Genomic DNA, 18,746 nt, shown 5'->3' on the forward strand with positions numbered 1-18,746 from the left:
AGGTCAGGCTGACAGGCCCGTAGTTCCCCGGATCCTCCCTCCGACCCTTCTTGTAAATGGGCGTCACATCGGCAAACCTCCAGTCCTCTGGGACCTCCCCTGGTGACCAGGATCGCCGATAGATGACGGAGAGCGGCTTGGCAAGGACCTCTGCCAGTTCCCCCAGTACTCTCGGATGGATCCCATCGGGTCCCATAGATTTGTGAGTGTCCAGACGGCGTAGCAGGTCCCTAACGAATTCCTTCTGGATTAAGGGGGGTATGTTCTGCTCTTCATCCTCACCTTCCAGCTCAGGGGGTGGAGTACCCTGAGGATGACTGGACTCACTATTAAAGACTGAGGCAAAGGCGGCATTAAGCACCTCGGCCTCTTCCTCATCTCTGGTGGCTACGTTCCCTTCTGTATCCATTAAAGGACAAATATTCTCCTTGGGATTCTTTTTACTGTGAACATATTTGTAAAAACATTTTTTGTTGTCCCTTACGACAGTGGCCAGATTGAGTTCTAGCTGAGCTTTTGCCTTTCTAATTTCCTCTCTGCATGACCTAACGAGATCCCCGTACTCCTCCCGAGTTGCCCGCCCTTTCCTCCAGAGATGATAAACTCTCCTTTTTTTCTTGACTCCTAGCGAAAGCTCCCCGTTCAGCCAGGCCGGTCGTTTTCCTCGGCGGTTCGACTTGCGGCACGTGGGAATAGCCTGGTCCTGAGCCACTAAGATTTCATTTTTAATGAACGTCCATCCCTCCTGGACCCCTTTGGAGGGATGGTGGGACGTTCAGGAGACGGTGGGATGTGGGGAGATGGTGGGACATGGAGGGATGGTAGGACATGGGGAGATGGTGGGACCTTCAGGAGATGGTGGGACGTGGAGGACAGGACGGCGTGGGGCAGACATGGGCACCTGCAGCAGGAGAAGCCGCATCCTTGGGAGGCAGTAGGTCCCAGAGGGGGATGCCCAAACTCTGCCCCACACGTGTGGGTCACAACTGCTGCCCCCCCGTGGGATCGGGGTGGGCAGGTGGTGGTTGAGATGCGCCGTGGGGCAGGTCATGGTTGTGTTGCGCCATGGGGCAGGTTGAGGTTGAGATGCGCCATGGGGCAGGTCGAGGCTGTGGGTCACGTCATGTTGCACCATGGGGCATGCTGTGTTGCACGGCGATCAGCCATCTTGTGTCAGCTCCATCCACCTTGTGGATGCCGCACCGTGGGACCGTTGGCGTCACGCCGTAGGGCAACCCTTGCCCCCCCCCCCAAACGCAGCCCCACACAAACCGCTGCTGCTTGATGCTTTTTATTGGCACACTGAGGTTGGGGGGCCGGGAGGGGGGGTGTGGGGCTGTTAGGGGTCCGGGGGGCCGGTTGGAGGGCCAGAGCTTCACTCCTCGTTGAGGCCCTTCTGGTGGAGAAAGAGAAGAAAGGACCGTGAGCGTGGGGCAAGGGGGTGGCCGTGGGGCAGCCGTGGGGCGGGGGGAAGGTCCCACCTTGGCGCCGATGTCGCGGCTCTTGGCCCGCAGCTTGTTGACCTGGGACTCGGCGATGTCGGCGCGCTCCTCCGCCTCGTCCAGCTCGTGCTGCGCCTTGCGGAACTTGGCCAGGTTGGTGTTGGCCTGTTCCTCCTGGGGGCGGGGGGGCGGAGAGGGTGGGGGGGGCGTCAGTGGGGCTGCCCCCCATCCATCCCTCCGTCTGTCCCACCTGCCACCCGTCCAGCTGTCCTACCGGCTGTCCAGCTGTCCATCTGTCTGCGCTGCTTAGTGTTCCCTCTGTCCCACCATCCAGCCAAGCATCCCACCTTCCAGCCATCCAACCCACCTGCATCCACCCAACCATCTCCTCATCCAATCAACCACCCAACCAGCCAGCTACTCAAACTTCCACCCATCCATCCATCCACCCAACCATCCATCTAACCTTCTAGCCAGGTTTTCCACCTTCCATCCAGTCATCCATCCAACCAGCCATCCAGCGAACCATCCACCCATCCACCCAACCAACCATCTCCTCATCCAATCAACCATCCAACCAGCCATCTACTCAACCTTCCACCCATCCATCCATCCATCCAACCTTCTAGCCAGTTGTCCCACCTTCCAGCCACTCAACCATCCAACCATCCATCTAATCAACCTTCCATCCATCCATCCAACCATACATCCATCCACCCAACCATCTCCTCTTCCAACCAATCATCCCACCATCCATCCATCCACCCAACCATCCAGCCAACCATCTCCTCATCCAATCAACCATCCAACCAGCCAGGTACTCAACCTTCTAGCCACTTGTCCCACGTTCCAGCCACTCAACCGGCCAGCCATCCCGCCTTCCGTCCACCCAAGCAACCCGGGTTGGATCCTTCCATCCCGTCATTCAACCGTCCACTCAACCATCCATCCAACCAACCTTCCACCCATCCAACCAACCATCTGTCCCACCTTCCATCCATCCCTCCAACCTTCACCCATCCCACCATCAGCCCTCCGTCCCACCCGCCATCTCTCCCTTGACCCACCCTCCCCACCCCTTGACCACGCCATGTCCAGGTCCCTTGGAACTCCCCACACCCTCTCCTGTGCCCCAGCCCCACCCCATTCCATCCTAGGGCGTGGCCCCACGGCTGCCCCCCAGCGCTCACCGCCTCCTCCGCCTGCCGCTTGTAGGCCTTGACCTTCAGCTGGAGCTTGTCCACCAGGTCCTGCAGCCGGACCAGGTTCTTGCGGTCCTCCTCCGTCTGCCAGGTGAGACACGTGTGGGTCAGGACCCGGACCCATCCGTGCTCTGGGGCACCACGAGAGCAATTAGGGTCAGGAGACGATTAACGATGTTCTGGGGGGGGTGGAGCGGAACCCCTCGAGATCTGTGGGTCGCCTCAGCTATGGGGCAGAAGGTGGGGTTGACCCCCAGGGTGAAGGTGGCTTCTTGGCCCTGCCGAGGTCCCACGTGAGGTTCTGGGCCACGCAAAGACCCTGGGGATGCTGGGAGGGCGGGAGGTGGCCTGGGGGGCTCATGGCCACCGGGTCAACCGCGTTCTAGGTCACGCTACGGTGTCGGCCGTAGGTCGCCGGAGCCAGCGGGCGACCTTCCGGGCCACCCCAGGCGCCCCACCTGGTAGCTGAGCTCCTTGACGCGCCGCTCGGACTTGCGGAGGCCCTTGACGCTCTCGGCGTTGCGCTTCTGCTCGGCCTCCAGCTCGTTCTCCAGCTCCCTGACGCGGGCCTCCAGCTTCTGCAGCTGCTTCTTGCCCCCCTTGAGGGCCAACTGCTCGGCCTCGTCCAACCGCAGCTGCAGGTCCTTGATGGTCTGCTCCGTGTTCTTCTTCATGCGCTCCAGGTGGGCGCTGGTGTCCTGCTCCTTCTTCAGCTCCTCGGCCATCATGGCCGCCTGCCCGAGGAGAGAAGCCGTGGCAGAAGGAGGCCCCGGGCGCCTTCTCCGTCCCCCCGGGCCGGAAGGCGTCCGAGGCGCGGGTCCCCCCGCGGCACTCACGTCGGTGATGGCCTTCTTGGCCTTCTCCTCGGCGTTCCGGCACTCCTGGACGGCCTCTTCCACCTCCGCCTGCAGCTGGGAGACGTCGCCCTCCATCTTCTTCTTCTGGTTGATGAGGCTGGTGTTCTGGAGACGGCGGAGCGGCTCTCGGGAGGCGGCCGTGGGGCTGCCGCCCCGTCCCGCTTCGGCCCCGCGGGCCTTCGAGCCCCCCGTCTCCGCAGGCTTCGCCCGGAGCTCTCGGCGCCCCGACCCAGAAGCCGCCCGCGCCCCCGGTTTCTCCAGGGTGGGAGCGTCCCCGGACGGAGGCGACCTGTCTCCTCGGAGCTGCGGGAGGTCTCACCTGCGAGTGGAGGAGCTGGACCCTCTCGCCGGCCTCGATCAGCTCCTGCTCGGCCAACTTGCGGGCCCTCTCGCTCTGCTCCACCGCCGCCCGCAGCTCCTCCAGCTCCGACTGCAGGAGGTTGTTCCTCCGCTCCACGATGGCGACGTTCTCCTTCAGGTCCTCGGTGACCCGCGCCGCCTCGTCCAACTGCAGCTGCGTGTCCTGCCGGGCGGCGCGGGGAGGGGAAGGCGGTGAGCGGGGAGGGTGGGGAAGGGGGGGGGCCGCCGCCGCGGGGCGGTGGGAACGGCGACGCCTCGCCTCCTCGAGGGACGGCCGTCCGACGGGTACCTTGAGGTAGCCCTGCAAGGTCTTGACTTGCTTCTGGGCCTCGGCGGCCAGGCGGTTGGCGTGGCCGAGCTGGAGCTCCATCTCGTTGAGGTCGCCCTCCATCTTCTTCTTCAGCCTCAGGGCCTCGTTGCGGCTCCGGGTCTCGGCGTCCAGCGAGGTCTGCAGCGAGTCCACCGCCCGCAGGTGGTTGCGCTTGGCCTGCTCCGTCTCCTCGTCCTTCTCGGCCAGCTTGCGCTCGTAGTCCGCCTTCGCCTGGTTGAACTCCAGCTGGGCCCTCAAGATCTTGCCCTCCTCGTGCTCCAGAGAGGCCTGGGGGGCACGGAGAGGACGTCGAGGACCCCGGAGGAGACCGGGAGAAGACGGGGAGGCGTGGGGACGCGCCTCGGCTCACCTCGGCCTCCTCCAGCGCGGCTTGAAGCTCCAGCTTCTCGGCGTCCAGCTGCTTCCGCACCTTCTCCAGCTCGTGGACGGTCTTGTGGCTGGCGCCCAGCTGCTCCGTCAGGTCCGAGATCTCCTCTGCGCGGGGGAGAGCCCGCCGGGTCACGGGGAAGGCGGCGGGGAAGAGCGGGGCGGGCGGGGGGACGGACGCCCCGCGGTCTCACCTTGGAGGTTCTTGTTCTCCCTCTTGAAGGTCTCCAGCTGCTCCAGCGACTCCTCGTAGGCGTTCTTCAGCCTGAAGAGCTCGGTGCTGAGGGACCTGGCCTCCTTCTGCGACGCCTCCAGCTCCGTCTGCGACTCCTCCAACTTCTGCTTCCACTCGGACAAGACCTGGGGCCCAGGCAGCGGTCACCCTGCGTCCACGCGGCCCCATCTCCTGCCGTCCCACCGCCGCGCGCCCCCAACCTTGTCGAAGTTCCTCTGCTTCTTGTCCAGGGCGGCGGCCGCCGCCGTCGACCGCTCCAGGTCCGCCACGAGGTCTTCGATCTCGTTCTGCAGCCGGTGCTTGGTCTTCTCCAGGGAGGAGCACTTGGCGTTGACCGCCTCCACCGCCTCCTCGGCCTCCTGCAGCCGCTGGGCCAGCTTCTTCCTACCGGGCGCAGGCGAGAAACCCACGCGTGACCCCGCCGGCCCGGCCGGTCGGTCGCCCGCAAAGCGAAGACGTTTGAGAGGAAGGCGGCGGTAGGACTCGTGAGGCTCGCGGACGGTCTAGGTGACTCGAAACGGGTTTGGAGGCCCCAGATCGGGCTCTAGATGTACCAAGCGTGAAGCAGCCCAACGTCCCGGGTGGTGGCCACTTGAGGGAAGAGGGGCGGCGACGGCCGGCAAGACCAAGCGGGTCCCGCCGCCCACGGGAGAGCCTCAGCACCCGTGGGGAGATGACTCACTTGGCCTCCTCCAGCTCCTCGGTGCGCTGGATGGCGTCCGTCTCGTACTTGGTCCGCCACTGCGCCACCTCGGAGTTGGCCTTGGAGAGCGAGCGCTGGAGCTCGGCCTTGGCCTCCGTCTCCTCCTCGTACTGCTCCCGCAGCAGGTCGCAGTCGTGCCGGGCCGACTGGAGGGCGTGGGCCAGCGCGTTCTTGGCCTGGGCGGGGCACGAGGAGAAGGTGGGACCCCTGGGTCCACGTCAACTGGAGCCCTCTTGGGGTTCTCCAGGCCACTAAGAGCTGATCTTCATCTCCCCAGCCTTCCGTTGACCCTAACCCAATCTCCTCGGGACCAATCCAACCCAACCTCAGCCTCTCTAGACCCGCCCAACCGTCTTTAGGCCAGCCCGGTTTGACTTCACCCTCTCCGATGCCACCCGACTGCCTGCAGACCAACCCAACCGCCTCCCAGCCGACCCGCTCGGCTTGACCCGTCCGCCGTTAGACCAACGCCACCCAACTCAACCGCCCTGGGATGGAACCACCCACGCCTGAACGTGACTCCTTTTGGGTGCTACCGCTGGGAAGGAGAAGGAGACCTCGTCCCGGGGCCCTCCTGGAGACCCCCTGCTCTCGGCCCCCCCCGAACCTCACCTTCATCTCCTCCTCCAGCTGCCTCTTCAGGTCCTCCATCTGCTGGGTGTAGGACTGCTTGCCCCTGGTGAGCTGCGAGATGAGGGCCTCCTTCTCCTCCAGCTGGCGGGACAGCTCTCCTGCCGAGGTACGGGAGGTCTTTAGGGGCAGGGCGGGGGGCTGAAGATGTGGGGCGGGGGGTGCCGTGGGTCAGGGCTCCCACCGTTCTCGGTCTGGAGCTTGGCCCGTTGGGTGCTGGTGTCGTTGAGGGCTCGCTGGGTCTCCTCCAGCTTGGCCCGGTGCTCGGCCGCCTGGTCCTCCATGGTGCGGGAGACCTTCTCCATGCCCACCTTGGAGGAGCAAAGGACGGAGCGGGGGGATGAAGCAGGAAGCTGAGGGCCACGGTGGAGATGAGACGTCCGCCTCGGCCGCCTCCTACCTTGGCCTTGATCAGCTGCTCCATGTTGGAGCCGAGGTCGTCCAGCTCCAGCTTGAGCTCGCTCTTCTCCTTCTCCAGCTTCTGCTTGACGCGCTGCAGGTTGTCGATCTGCTCGCTGAGCTCGGCCACGCTGTCGGCGTGCTTCTTGCGCAGCGCGGCGGCCGTGGCCTCGTGCTGCAGCGTGGCCTCCTCCAGGTCCCGCCGCATCTTCTGGAACTCCGCCTCCCGCTTCTTGTTGAGCTCGATCTGCACCGAGGTGGCGCCGCCCGCCTCCTCCAGCCGCTCGCTGATCTCCTCCAGCTCCCGCGACAGGTCCGAGCGCAGCTTCTCCACCTTGGCCCTGCCCGTCCGCTCCGCCTCCAGCTCCTCCTCCAGCTCCTCGATCCGCGCCTGTGCTCCGGGGACAGGGACACCATCGTCAGGCTCGACTCCGCCCAACTCATCCGCTCGCCTCAACCCAGCCGGCTGGAGACTCTTCAACCCAACCGGCTGGAGACTCTTCAACCCAAACAGCTGGACCCTCTTCAACTCAACCCAACCAGCTGGAGACTCTTCAACTCAACCCACGTCAACCCAACCAGCTGGAGACTCTTCAACCCAACCAGCTTGATCCTCTTCAAGTCAATGCAGATCAACCCAACAGCTGGATACTCTTCAACCCAACTCAAGTCAACCCAACATGTTGGAGACTCTTCAACCCAACCCAACCCAACCAACTGGAGACTCTTCAACCCAACCGGCTGGAGACTCTTCAACCCAAATCAAGTCAACCCAACAAGTTGGAGACTCTTCAACCCAGCCCAAGCAGCTGGAGTCTCTTCAACCCAACCAGCTGGAGACTGCATCCCAACTCAAGTCAACCCAACAGGCTGGAGACTCTTCAACCCAACCAACTGGAGACTCTTCCTCTCAAGTCAGCCCAACCAGCTGGATCCTCTTCAAGTCAATGCAGCTCAACCCAACAGCTGGAGACTCTTCAACCCAAATCAAGTCAACCCAACAAGTGGGAGACTCTTCAACCCAGCCCAACCAGCTGGAGACTCTTCAACGCAACTCAGGTCAACCCAACAGCTTGGAGACTCTTCAACCCAGCCCAAGCAGCTGCAGGGTCTTCAGCCCAACCCAACTGGGCGGAGACTACATCTCTCACCTGCAACTCTTTCAGCTTCTTCTGGAGCTGCAGGACCAGCGCCTGCTCGTCCTCCATCTTGCTGTTCTGCTGGTGGATCTCAAACTCTTTCCTGCAGAGGGAGGCGGAGAGCGCTGAGGGCCCCGCCTGCACCCCCGACGGGCTCGGACTGGGGCGGGAGGTCCAGCCTCACTTCTTGAGCTTCTCCTCCAGCTGCTGCTTGTCGTTCTCCAGATCCATGATGTTCTCCTGGGTCAGCTTCAAGTCGCCTTCCAGCTTCCTCTTGGCCCGTTCCAGGTCCATCCGGATCTTCTTCTCCTGCTCCAGGGAGCCTTCGAGCTGCGCGGAAACACAGACATGGGGAGAAAGCTCCGGTTTTCTTCACCTCTGCCTCGGGAAGCTCCTCAGCAGTGCCCGTGGTGGGACCGGCCCACACTCACGTCGTCCGCCTGCTGCTCCAGCTTGACTTTGGCCTTCGTCAAGGTGTTGACCTTGTCTTCCTCCACCTGCAGGTCATCCAGCGTTTGCTGGTGAGCTTCCTGCAGGGCCTTCTTCTCCTTCGTCAGCTTGGCGATGGTCTCGTCCAGCCCGGCCATCTCCTCGGTGAGGTTCTTGACCTGCAGGAGGAGCAACATTGGGCCTCCAGCTTGGTGCCAGAGGTAGGGTAGACCTGGGGGAGGTTGCTGTTGGCCTTGGCCAATGAGGCCACTTCAGTGCAGGAGCAGCCAACCAGCCTTGGGTCTTGTTGATGTAGCCCAACCCAACCAGCTCTGGGTCTTCCCAACCCAACCAACCAGGCTGAGCTGAGTCGAGTCCCCTCAGGTCGGGGTCGAGGCCTCTCCCCGCCCTCACCTTGTTCTCGGTGGCGTGTTTCTCCTTCTCCACCTTGGCCAAAGTCAGCTCCAGGTCATCGATGTCCTTCTTCAGCTCCGAGCACTCGTCCTCCAGCTTCCTCTTCTTGGCCGTCAGCTCGGCGTTCATCTCCTCCTCGTCCTCCAGCCGCTCCGTCAGCTCCTTCGCCTTGGCCTCCAGCTGGATCTTGTTCTTGATCAGCTGGTCGCAGCGCTCCTCGGCGTCGTTGAGGTTGTCCTGCTCCTGCGTTGGGGCGGCGGGTGAGGCGCGGCGGCCCCGGCGGGGCGGCGGTCGCCCCCTCGACGTGGTTTTGGGGGGTGACCTCACTCACGGCCTGCACTTGGAGCTGAAGGTCGTTCTTCTCCTGCAGCAGCGAGACCATCTTCTCCTCCAGCTCCTTCCGCCGGGCCTCCGACTTCTCCAGGGCCTCCTTCAGCCGCCCAAACTCCTCCTTCATGGTCTGCGCCCGAGCCCAGGAGACCAATAGCGACGTCCCATCCCCTCCAACGCGGGCCGTGGGTTGTCCCCACCCGCCCGGCCCGGGACCCCCCTCCCACCTGCATCTCCTTCTCCGTCTCGGCGCTCTTCAGCAAGGGCTTGATCTTGAAGTAGAGCTTCATCCACGGCCAGTTCTTCACCCCCATGAAGGCCCTGACGTTCCACTGGATCACCAGCAGCGCGTCCCTACGGTGGGGACACAGACGCCATGGACCTGGTGACCCGCCGGAGGCCCCTCCCCGAGCAGAAAGCCCCGCCCCCCCCTCACCGACGCTCCAGGATCTTCTTGAACTCGATGCGCATGAGCTGACCCCGGGCCTGAGCCTGGATGCGGGTGATGATGCGAGAGAGGCGCTCGTCCCGCATCTCCTCCAGCAGCCCCAGCAGCCCGGCCTTGAAGAAGACCTTCAAGGAGAGATGAAGGTCAGTGCTGCGGGTCGGGGGGGGTGGGGTGGGTGGTGGAGTGGATGGAGGGAGCCCGGGTGGACACGGGGACGGTGGGACCGCGAGGTCCCCGAGCCCTCGGGGAGACCGCGCGACCCCACCTTGGTGTGCCCGAACTTGTACTGGTTGTGGTCGATGTCGATGGAGCCCAGGAGCTTCTCGGCGCCCTTGCGGCTGTCGATGAACTGCCCCTCGGGGATGGCCGCGGGGTTCAGGATGCGGTACCTGGGGGCGGGAGAGGGCGGGACGCCCCCGAATCAGCCCCGGCGGGGTTGTCCGCCCCCTCCCCGCATGTCCTCCTGCACGCCTACCGCTGGCGGAAGTCCCCGTAGAGGATGCGGTTGGGGAAGCCCTTGCGGCAGATGCGGATGCCCTCCAGCACCCCGTTGCAGCGGAGCTGGTGCATCACCAGGGGGTTGTCCATCACGCCTGGTGGGGGGGTAGGCGGGCGGGGTCAGCCAGGAGCCGCACCCAGCACCCCCGTCCCCGTCCCCGCCCTTCTTTTCTCTCACCCGGCGCCTTCCGCTCATTAGGGATGATGCAGCGGACGAAGTGGGGGTGGGTGGTCTTGAGGTTGGCCATCAGCTTGTTGAGGTTCTCCTGGCGAGGAGGGAGGAGAGAAGAGGCTGACTGCTGGGCCAGCAGGGGAGGAGCCGGGGGGGCGGTGGGACCGTCCTCCCCGCGGGAGGGTGGTCCTCCCTCCGCCCCACGGCCGGTCCACCACGTAGGGCCCTCACCCGGTGCAGGGCGGAGACGGTCTGGAAGGAGGAACCTTTCTTCTTGGCTCCTTTCCCCTTCCCTCCGTCACCGCCTGGGGAAAAGAGGGGTGGGGTGAGGCAGGACAGGAGGCGACTCTCGTGGGCGACTGTCTTCTGCAGCCAGCCGTCTCTCCGTCGCCCCACCGCCCGTCCACCCACCGGCGTCCGCCCCGGCGTAGTTGGAGAAGAGGTTGGCCAAGAGCTTGAGGGCCGACTTCTGGTAGAGCCCCACCACCGTCTCGTTGAGGGGGTCCTTGTTCTTCTCCAGCCACCCCAGGATGTTGTAGTCCACCGTGCCGGCGTAGTGGACGAGCGAGAAGTGGGCCTCCGGCTTCCCCTTGACGTTGCGCGGCTTCCCAAAGTTGGCCGACTTGCCCAGGTGGTTGTCGTAGAGCTTGGCCTTGAAGGTCATGTCCGAGGCCTTGGGGAACATGCACTCCTCCTCCAGGATGGACATGATCCCCATGGGCTGGGGAGGAGACGACCTCGTGGGCCACGGAGGACGCCGAGCGCCACCCAGCCGGCCGCCGTCGGGGTCCCCGGCGAGCTCCGACGGGAAGGATCCTTCTCCGGGAGCCCCCTCCGCCCCCAGGAGGCCCGGGGGGAGGCGGTACCTTCTCAATGAGGTCGATGCAGGCCTGGAGGTCCATGCCGAAGTCGATGAACTCCCACTCGATCCCCTCCTTCTTGTACTCCTCCTGCTCCAGCACGAACATGTGGTGGTTGAAGAACTGCTGCAGCTTCTCGTTGGTGAAGTTGATGCAGAGCTGCTCGAAGCTGTTGAACTGGAGGGAGGGGACGCCCAACGGGGTCAACGCAACACGCAATGGGGTCAACCGAATGCCCAACGGGGTCAACGGGATCAACTCAACACCCAACGGGGTGAACACAACACCCAACGTAGTCAACTGAACGCCCAATGGGATCAATGGGGTCACCTCAACACCCAACGGGGTCAACCGAACACCCAATAGGATCAATGGGGTCACCTCAACACCCAACAGGGTCAACCGAACGCCCAATGGGATCAATGGAGTCACCTCAACACCCAATGGGGTCAACTGAACACCCAATGGGATCAATGAGGTCACTCCAACACCCAATGGGGTCAACTGAACGCCCAATGGGATCAACGGGGTCACTCCAACACCCAATGGGATCAAGACAACACCCAGCGGGATATATGGGGCCACTGCAACACCCAACGGTTCAACTAAACACCCAACGGGGTCAACCGAACGCCCAACGGGGTCAACAGGATCAAATCAACACCCAACGGGGTGAACGCAACGCCCCAAGAGGCCAAATTTCCGCCAGAGGTCAACAGGAAGCTTAAGGAGATCGCCTCAACACCCAAGCGGAAAAAGCCGACCCCCAAGAAGAGCGACCCAACCCCCCCGCGGCCCCCTCAAGCCTCACGTCAAAGATCTCAAAGCCGGCGATGTCCAGCACGCCGATGAAGTACTGACGCGGCTGCTTGGTCTCCAGCGAGTTGTTGATCCTGGTCACCATCCAGTTGAACATCTTCTCGTAGACGGCCTTGGCCAACGCCCCGATGGAGTAGTACACCTGCTGGACGTTCTGCCCCTTGGTGACGTACTCGTTGCCCACCTTCACCCGAGGGTGGCACAACCCCTTGAGGAGGTCGGCCGAGTTCAGCCCCATCAGGTAGGCCGACTTGTCGGCGTCTGCAGAGCACGGAGAAGACGAGGCGCGGTCAGGTCCCACCTCGCCCCCGGCTGGGAGGAAGCCCGGGGACCCCGAAACCCGCGCGTCCTCCCCGCCCCACCTTCGGTGCCGTCCGGCTCCGCCTGCTCCTCCCGTTGCTTCTGCTTGAACTTCATGTTGCCGAAGTGCATGATGGCGCCCGTCAGCTTGTAGACGCCGGCCTTCTCCTCGGCGCTGAAGCCCAGGACGTCGAAAGCGCTCTGCGGGGCGGGTGGAGGGGGGTCGGAGGAGGGCCCGGCCGCCCCCACCGCCGAGCCCAGGGGACGTCCGTCCGCTGGCCGCTGTCTGTGCGTCCTTCCCGTCTTCCTGCTCATCGGCCGGTCCAGCCGTCCACTTGAAGGACTCATCCGTGGACACATCCATCCATCCATGGACTCACCTACCCACGGACTCCTCCCTCCACCCGTGGATACATCTGTCCATCCATGGACTCCTCCATCCATCCATCCATCCTTCTGAGGACTCCTCCATGCATCAAAGGACTTCTCCATCCATCCATCCATCCACGGACTCCTCCATCCATCCATCCATCCATCCATCCTTCTGAGGACGACTCCATGCATCAAAGGACTTCTCCATCCATCCATCTTAGGACTCCTCTATCCATCCATCCACGAACTCCTCTATCCATCCATGGATACTTCTGTCCATCCATGGACACACCCATCCATCTATGCATCCTTCTAAGGACTCCTCCATCCATCCACAGACTCCTCCATCCATCTATCCACAGACTCACCCATCCATCCATCTTAGGACCTCTCCATCCATCCATCCATGGACTCATCTACCCATGGGCTCCTCCATCCACCCAAGGACTCGCCCATCCACCTCCACCCCCCACCCCCCCCCCCGTCCTACCTTCTGTCCCGCACCCACCTCCTGCCCTCCCTTCCCCCCTTCCCACCCCTCCCTTCCTCCTCTCCTCCACCCACCCGCCTTCCGCCGCCTCAACTCTCCACCCGGCCCTTCGCCTTCTCCTCGGCCGCGGGATGTCCACCTGCCCGCCCCACCGCTTACGTCGGTTGCCAACAGCTCTTCCGAGTCGTCGATGGAGGCCACGGTCACCTCTCCTTGGGAGACGTAGCTGTAGTCGTAGGGGTTGTTGGTGATGAGAAGCATCTCTGCTCCGCGGTGGCCGAGGACGGAGACCAAAAACGAGCGTTTCCAAATTGTCCTCGGTCGCCCCGAGGACGAGCGGACGAGCGGAGGAGAGGAGGAAGGAGAAGACCCGACGCCGAGCGCGGCGCCGACCCTCCGCCCGACTCACCCAGCAGCTCCGGCTTCTTGTTGGAGAGGATCTGGTAGAAGATGTGGTAGTTCCTCTCAGCCTTCAGCTGGAAGATGACGCGGGACTTCTCCAGGAGGTCTGGGGCGGGGATGGAGAGGAGGTGGGCGGGGCTGGGAGGAGGAGACGGATGGACGGACGACGGCCAACCGGACGGACGACGGCCAACCGGACGTCCTCCTCGACCCACTCACAGGTCTCGATGTCGGCCGACGCCAACTTCCCGGTGGCCCCGAAATGGATCCGGATGAACTTGCCCTGGGAGAGCAGCGGCGCGAGATGGAGGCGGCCACCTTCCGCCAGCGAGTCCCGCCCTGTCGTAGACCCCGCCCCGTGGACCCCGCCCCACTCACGAATCGGGACGAGTTGTCGTTGCGGACGGTCTTGGCGTTGCCGAAGGCCTCCAGGGCGGGGTTGGCCTGGATGATCTGGTCCTCCAGGGTGCCCTGGTGACGGGGGGGCGGGACACACGGACAATGGGGGTGGGGCCGGGCGTGGACACCGTTGGGGGAAGCTCCCCGCCGGGGGTTGGGGGCGTGGCCCGAGGACCCACCTTGCTGCTATTGGCCGCCCCCTTCTTGCGGTCGCCGATGGCGGCGATGCTGGCGAAGTATTGGATGACCCTCTTGGTGTTGACCGTCTTCCCCGCCCCGGATTCTCCGCTGGGGGGGGGCGACGGGGAGATGTTGGAGAACATCGCGGTGGCTTCTCCGTCCCACCCCACCGCTATGGGGCGGGGCCTTGGGGGGGGGCGGGGCCTTACGTGATGAGGATGGACTGGTTCTCTCGGTCTGCCGGGAGAAAGGAGGAGGAGGAGTGAGGTGGGACGAAGTCGGGGGAGATGTGTGGGGCCTTGGGGCGGAGGTTCTGCAGCCTCTCGGGGGAGGAGCAGGTCTAGGTCGGGACCCCTTTTTTGGGGTGGGGTCTTCTAGTTTGGGGTCCCGGCGGGAGGTCCCTACCCGTCAGCATGTTCTGGTAGGCGTTGTCGGAGATGGAGAAGATGTGGGGCGGAGCTTCACTCCGTTTCTTGCCCCGGTAGGCGGCCACCACCTCGGCGTTGTAGACGGGCAACCACTTGTAGGGGTTGACCGTCACGCAGAAGAGCCCCGAGTAGGTCTGGAGAAGGGGCGGGTGGGTCAGGGCCACCGGGTGCCACCCCACCAGGAGGGGACGCCCCGGGTCTGGGTGGCGCGAGGGGGGGTGGTGATGGGACACCCTGGGTCTGGGTGGCCCGAGGGGTCTGGGGTTGGGACATCTTGGGTGCAGGGATGGGACATCTTGGTTTTGGGTGGCCCATGGGGTCTTGGGTTGGGACATCCTGGGTCTGGGTGGCCCTTGGGGGTCTTAGGATGGAACATCTTGGGTGCAGAGATGGGACATGTTGGGTTTGGGTGGCCCCTGGGGTCTTGGGATGGGACATCTTGGGTCCAGAGATGGGACATGTTGGTTTTGGGTGGCCCAAGGTGTCTTGGGTTGGGTCATCTTGGGTCCAGGGATGGGACATGTTGGCTTTGGGTGGCCCTTGGGGTCTTGGGTTGGGACATCGTGGGTCTGGGTGGCTTGAGGGGTCCAGGGATGGGACATCTTGGCTCTGAGTGGCCCATGGGGTCTTGGGATTGGACATCTTGGGTCCAGGGTTGGGACATCTTGTGTCTGGGTGGCCCACGGGGTCCAAGGATGGGACATCGTGGCTCTAGGTGGCCATTGGAGTATTGGGTTGTGACATCTTGGGTCCAGGGATGGGACATCTTGTGTCTGGGTGGCTTGAGGGGTCTGGGGTTGGGACACCTGTTGTCTGGGTGGCCCCTGGGGTCTTGGGTTGGGACATGTTGGGTCTTGGGTTGGGACACCTTGGGTCCAGGGTTGGGACATCTTGGCTCTGGGTGGCCCACGGGCATCTGGAGAAGGGCCACCAGGTTCTAGGTGGCCCAAAGTCCACGGGGCAGCCACACCAGGTTCTAGGTGACCCATCGACTCTCCGGAAGGACCATCCAGTTCTAGGTCCCCCAAGAGCTTTAGGGAGGGGTCACCAGGTTCCATCCAGCCCATAGGCTCTGGAGAAAGCCCCGCCCCGTTCCCAGGTGCCCCAGGGGCTTGTGGGAAGGCTCACGTAGATCATCCAGGCGGCGTAGCGCTCCTTGAGGTTGTAGAGGACGGCGGGCTCGTGGAGGAAGGTCAGCATGGCCATGTCCTCGATCTTGTCGAACTTGGGGGGGTTCTGCTGGTGGACGTCGGCCTCCTTCACCGTCACGGTCTGCGGGGGGGGACACACACGGACACACCCCCACAGCGGGGGGGTTGGGGGGCGCCCCATAGGTTGGGGGACGCTCTGGGGGTGGGGGTGGTGTCCCATGGGTTGGAGGGTGTCCAGTGGGTGCGGGGTTGTCCTCATGGGTTGGGGGTGTCCCATGGCTTGGGGGGTCTTCCATGAGTTTGGGGGTTCTCCATGGGATGGGGGTTGTCCTCAGGGGTTGGGGGGGTCTTCCATGGTTTGGGGGGTTCTCCATGGGTTGGGGGGTGTCCTCATGGGTAGGGGGGTCTTTCATGAGTTTGGGGGTTCTCAATGGGTTTGGGGGTCTCCATGGGCTGGGTGTTGTCCTCATGGGTTGGGGGGTGTCCTCATGCCTTGGGGGGTCTCCCATGAGTTTGGAGGTTCTCCATGGAATGGGGGTTGTCTTCATGGGTTGGGGGGGGTCTTCCATGGGTTGGGGGGTTTTGATGGGTTGTGGGGTGTCCTGATGGGTTGGGGGGGGTCTTCCATGGGTTGGGGGGTGTCCAGTGGGTGCGGGGTTGTCCTCATGGGTTGGGGGGTCTTTCATGAGTTTGGGGGCTCTCAATGGGTTGTGGGGTTCTCCATGGGTTGCGGGGTTCTTCATGGGTTGGGAGGTGTCCTGATGGGTTGGGGTGTCTTCCATGGGGTGGGGGGGGTGTCCTCATGGGTTGTGGGGTATCCTGATGGGTTGGGGGATCTTCCATGAGTTTAGGGGTTCTCAATGGAATGGGGGGTTCTCCATGGGATGGGGGTTGTCCTCATGGGTTGGGGGTGTCTTGCAAGGGTTTGGGGGTTCTCATTGGGTTGGGGTGTTTTCCATGGGGTGGCGGGTGTCCTGATGAGTTGGGGGGTCTCCCATGGGTTGGGGGGTTCTCCATGGGATGGGTGTTGTCTTCATGGGTTGGGGGGGTTCTCCCATGGGTTGGGGAGTGTCCTGATGGTTTGGGGGATCTTTCATGAGTTTGGGGGTTCTCAATGGGTTGAGGGGGTCTTCCATGGGTTAGGAGGTGTCGTCATGTCTTGGGGGGATCATGGACGTCTCCCATGGGTTGGAGGGCGCCCCCTATGGGTTGGGAGGTCCCCCCCATGGGTTCTTCCCCCCCCCCAGGTTGTCCCCTATGGGCCTGGCTGCCCCGTCCACCCCCTCGCCCCCCCAAACCCTCCCCCCCCATTAACCCTTTGCCCCCCAACTCCCCTCTACCCCCGCCCCTCCCCTCCCCATTAACCCCTTGTGCCCCGCCTCCTCTTCCCACCTCTCCCAGCTCGGTCTGGACGGTGACGTCCCCCCCCTGCCGCCCCACCACCCGTCCCCGGACGAACTCCTGCCGGGGGTGGGGGACGAAGCACTCGCTGCGGGGGTCGAAGGGCCGCGTCTGCGCCGCCAGCCGCTCCCGCTCCCCCTGACGCAGGTACGGGGCTGCCGCCCCCAGCGCCGCCGTCGCCGCCTCCTCCATCCTGACCCACGGCGAGGCCCCGCGTCACGGGGGGGGGCCCCTAGAGCCGCGGGACGGCCCCCGCGCCCAGCCCCCCCTGCCCCGACTCCCCTCGCCGGGCGGAGACCCCCCCATAGCCGTGCCCAGACCCCCAGAGCGATGTCTGGCACCATGCCGAGACCCCTATAGCGATGCCCTGACCCTTATAGCGATGTCTGGACCCCCATAGCGACATCTGGCCCCATGCCCAGACCCCTATAGCCACCCCCAGCCCCACACGCAGACCCCCCCACCCCATAGCGATGCGCCGAGCCCATAGCGATACATGCACCCGTATCCCAGACCCCCCCACCCCGAAGCGCCCAGCCCCACGGCTGCCCCACGGCGCCGTCCTCACCTGCAACCTGTGGGTCTGGCAAGTAAGCTGGAGGGAGCTGGGGGGGGGCGTGGGGAGGGTGAGGGGCTGCGCCCCATAGATCCCTGTGCCCCATAGATCCCTGTGCCCCATAGCCCTCCTGTGCACTGCATAGCCCCCCCTTGCACCCCATATCCCCCCTGTGCCCCATAGATCCTTATGCCTTAGAGACCCTCTTTGTGCCCTATAGCCGCCCCCTGCGTGCCCCATAGACCTCCTTTGTGCCCCATAGCCCGCCCCATGTGACCCATAGCCCCCCTGGGTGCCCCATAGATCCCTGTGTCCCATAGCCCCCCCCATGCACCCCATATCCCCCCGTGCCCCATAGCCCCCCTGTACACCCCATAACCCCCCCATATCCCCCCTCTGCCCCCCAGATCCGCACCCCACATCCCCCCCACCCTCTCTCTCTCTCTCTGCCCCACGCCGGCACCTACCGGGGCCCCTCAGCCCCACCGCCTTTATAGGGTGCCGTGGGGCAGGGGTGGGGGGAGGAGCATTCCTGGGGGGGGCTGATAAGGGAGGGGGAGGAGAAGGAGGAGGGGGGCAGCCCCCCCTTCCCCAGCCCCACGGCATCCAGCTGGGGCTCCAGGCATCTGGGCCCCACGTATCCACCCTGCAGCGTGATCTATGGGGCAGAGCTATAGGGCAGAGCGAGGGGTGGGATGTGTGGGGTGTCTGTGGGGCAGGGATGTCTGGGACCCCTATGTGTGGGGTGTCTATGGGTCTGGGGTGCTGGTGTGCCCTATGTGTGGGGTGTCTGTGTGGCTAGGATTCCTGGATGCCCTATATGTGGGGTGTCTATGGGGCAGGGATGCCTTGTTCCCCTATATGTGGGGTGTCTATGGGGCTGGGATTCCTGGATGACCTATATGTGGGGTGTCTATGGGGCAGGGATGCCTTGTTCCCCTATATGTGGGGTGTCTATGGGGCTGGGATGCCTGGGACCCCTATGTGCGGGGTGTCTATGGGGCAGGGATGCCTCATTCCTCTATGTGTGGGGTGTCTATGGGGCTGCAGTGTCCCTGGCCAATGTCCCGCCACCCGCGGGGTGGTGACACCTCGTCGCTGCCAGGTCTATATCGGGACATGGTGGGGGGGATTTTGTTATCTCGTTCCCCCTCCCTAACGAGGCGCCGTGGGGCCGGCCGTGGGGCTGGGATGGGAGGAGGAGGAGGAGGGGGGGGGGGCTGGCAGCCGGCCCCGAACACGGCGTCCACTTTGTCATCGGGGAGGTGACAAGTGTCCCCGGCGAGGTGACACATTCCCGCGGGGGGGGAGGCCGAGCCGGTCCTCCCCCCCATTGTGCCCCATAGAACCCCCCCCGCCCCATAGATGTCCTAGAGAGCCCCATAGATGACCTATACAGTCCATAGAGACCGTATAAAGCCCCATAGAGTCCC

The 18,746-nt window shown here is 64.0% G+C and overlaps 1 protein-coding gene and 1 long non-coding RNA gene across 2 annotated transcripts; one reads left to right on the forward strand and one right to left on the reverse strand.

Annotated features, from left to right (window-relative positions):
* Positions 1-1,288: 1,288 nt before the first annotated feature.
* LOC128138607 (myosin-6-like) lies at positions 1,289-16,949 on the reverse strand. Its single transcript, XM_052779806.1, has 38 exons — positions 16,749-16,949; positions 15,334-15,477; positions 14,183-14,339; positions 13,987-14,014; positions 13,777-13,885; positions 13,577-13,669; positions 13,418-13,481; positions 13,206-13,304; positions 12,956-13,059; positions 11,997-12,135; positions 11,627-11,895; positions 10,822-10,992; positions 10,367-10,676; positions 10,187-10,260; positions 9,962-10,049; positions 9,761-9,878; positions 9,551-9,674; positions 9,274-9,410; positions 9,065-9,191; positions 8,839-8,967; positions 8,508-8,750; positions 8,096-8,272; positions 7,849-7,994; positions 7,677-7,767; positions 6,527-6,916; positions 6,311-6,437; positions 6,109-6,227; positions 5,476-5,672; positions 4,994-5,177; positions 4,753-4,918; positions 4,542-4,666; positions 4,151-4,459; positions 3,821-4,024; positions 3,481-3,606; positions 3,103-3,378; positions 2,633-2,728; positions 1,482-1,616; positions 1,289-1,396 (listed from the first exon to the last, which is right to left on the reverse strand). Exons 1-38 carry the CDS (start codon positions 16,947-16,949, stop codon positions 1,376-1,378), a joined length of 5,817 nt encoding a protein of 1,938 aa, XP_052635766.1. The 3' UTR covers positions 1,289-1,375.
* Positions 1,482-3,438, forward strand: LOC128138609 (uncharacterized). The gene is made up of 3 exons (XR_008234083.1): positions 1,482-1,595; positions 2,658-2,735; positions 3,328-3,438. It is a non-coding gene; the product is annotated as an uncharacterized LOC128138609 (long non-coding RNA).
* Positions 16,950-18,746: the final 1,797 nt, after the last annotated feature.

The sequence above is a fragment of the Harpia harpyja genome, unplaced genomic scaffold (assembly GCF_026419915.1).
Source record: "Harpia harpyja isolate bHarHar1 unplaced genomic scaffold, bHarHar1 primary haplotype scaffold_65, whole genome shotgun sequence".
In the NCBI taxonomy this organism is placed as follows: Eukaryota; Metazoa; Chordata; class Aves; order Accipitriformes; family Accipitridae; genus Harpia; species Harpia harpyja.